At 34.5% G+C, this 1,116-nt stretch overlaps 1 protein-coding gene across 1 annotated transcript in view; it reads left to right on the forward strand.

Annotated features, from left to right (window-relative positions):
• The window catches only part of LOC107737935 (succinate dehydrogenase [ubiquinone] iron-sulfur subunit, mitochondrial-like), a 3,174-nt gene that overhangs the window by 1,478 nt on the left and 580 nt on the right, over window positions 1-1,116 (forward strand). Inside the window, exons 4-5 of the mRNA XM_016549578.1 lie at window positions 1-122; window positions 190-229. The exon at window positions 1-122 is cut by the window's left edge and continues 15 nt beyond it. Of these exons, the coding sequence (XP_016405064.1) occupies window positions 1-122; window positions 190-229 (162 nt within the window). The remainder of the gene's footprint in view (window positions 123-189; window positions 230-1,116) is intronic.

A 1,116-nucleotide genomic window follows, 5' to 3' on the forward strand; every position in this document is an offset into this window, starting at 1 on the left:
GCGCGATGAATATCAACGGTGGAAACACTCTGGCGTGTCTGAACAAGATCGACACTAACACCAGCAAGGTGTCGAAGATCTACCCGCTGCCGCACATGTATGTGGTCAAAGACCTGGTGCCGGTGAGTATCGAGTCAGTGAGCGTCAGAAGCGGTGTGGGCTTGTGTGAACGCTGTCTGTCTCCTGCAGGACATGAGCAACTTCTACGCTCAGTACAAGTCCATTAAATGTCATTTTTATTTCTTTTGAGTTTTTTTTTGGTGATATGGACAAAAAAATTCTCATGATAATTTTTCACATATGAGTCAATATCGATAATTATCACGATAAATGTCATTTTTATTTCTTTCGAGTTAATTTCTTTTGAGTTTTTTTTGGTGATATGGACAAAAAAATGTATCACAATAATTTATTCATATCAGTCCATATCGATAATTTTAATGCTTTTGAGGTTTTTTTTTTTGCAAAATTTATCACGATAAATGTCACATTTTTATTTCTTTCGAGTTTATTTCTTTTGAGTTTTTTTGGTGAAATGGACGAAAAAATTATCACGATAATTATCATGATAATTTTTCATTTCAGACGATATCGATAATTATCATGATAAATGTCAAATTTTTATTTTTATTTCTTTGAGCCGAGCGGATAAACGCTCCGTGTGTTTCAAGTGAGTCGCGCTGTTTCCTTCCGCTTTTTGCGTGTAAACATTATATCGAACATTTATCGAACTCTCCTTATTATAATATATTATATTGTGAGTGATATTGTTAAGGGTGAGCGATATAGAATATGAACTTGCATAATAATTATGCATGCACTGTATTTTTCCTCTTCTGCTGTCGAGGTAATGCAAGGAATGTTGTGATTGGTTGTCAAGGCAGCCAATCAGAATTTAGCAGCCGCGCAGAATTGTGGCAGAAATGTAAGCCCATACGGATCCTGTTAAACACGACAGCTTGAATTCAGTATAATATGCTGATCTGCTGCTACAGAAACATTATTATTATTTTTATCATCAATATTTAAAACAGTTGAGTACATTTTTTCAGGATTCTTTGATGAATAGAAAGATCCAAAGATCAGCATTTATCTGAAATAAAAAGCTTTTGTAAC

The sequence above is a fragment of the Sinocyclocheilus rhinocerous genome, unplaced genomic scaffold (assembly GCF_001515625.1).
Source record: "Sinocyclocheilus rhinocerous isolate Xijiao unplaced genomic scaffold, SAMN03320098_v1.1 scaffold1395, whole genome shotgun sequence".
Lineage (NCBI taxonomy): Eukaryota > Metazoa > Chordata > Actinopteri > Cypriniformes > Cyprinidae > Sinocyclocheilus > Sinocyclocheilus rhinocerous.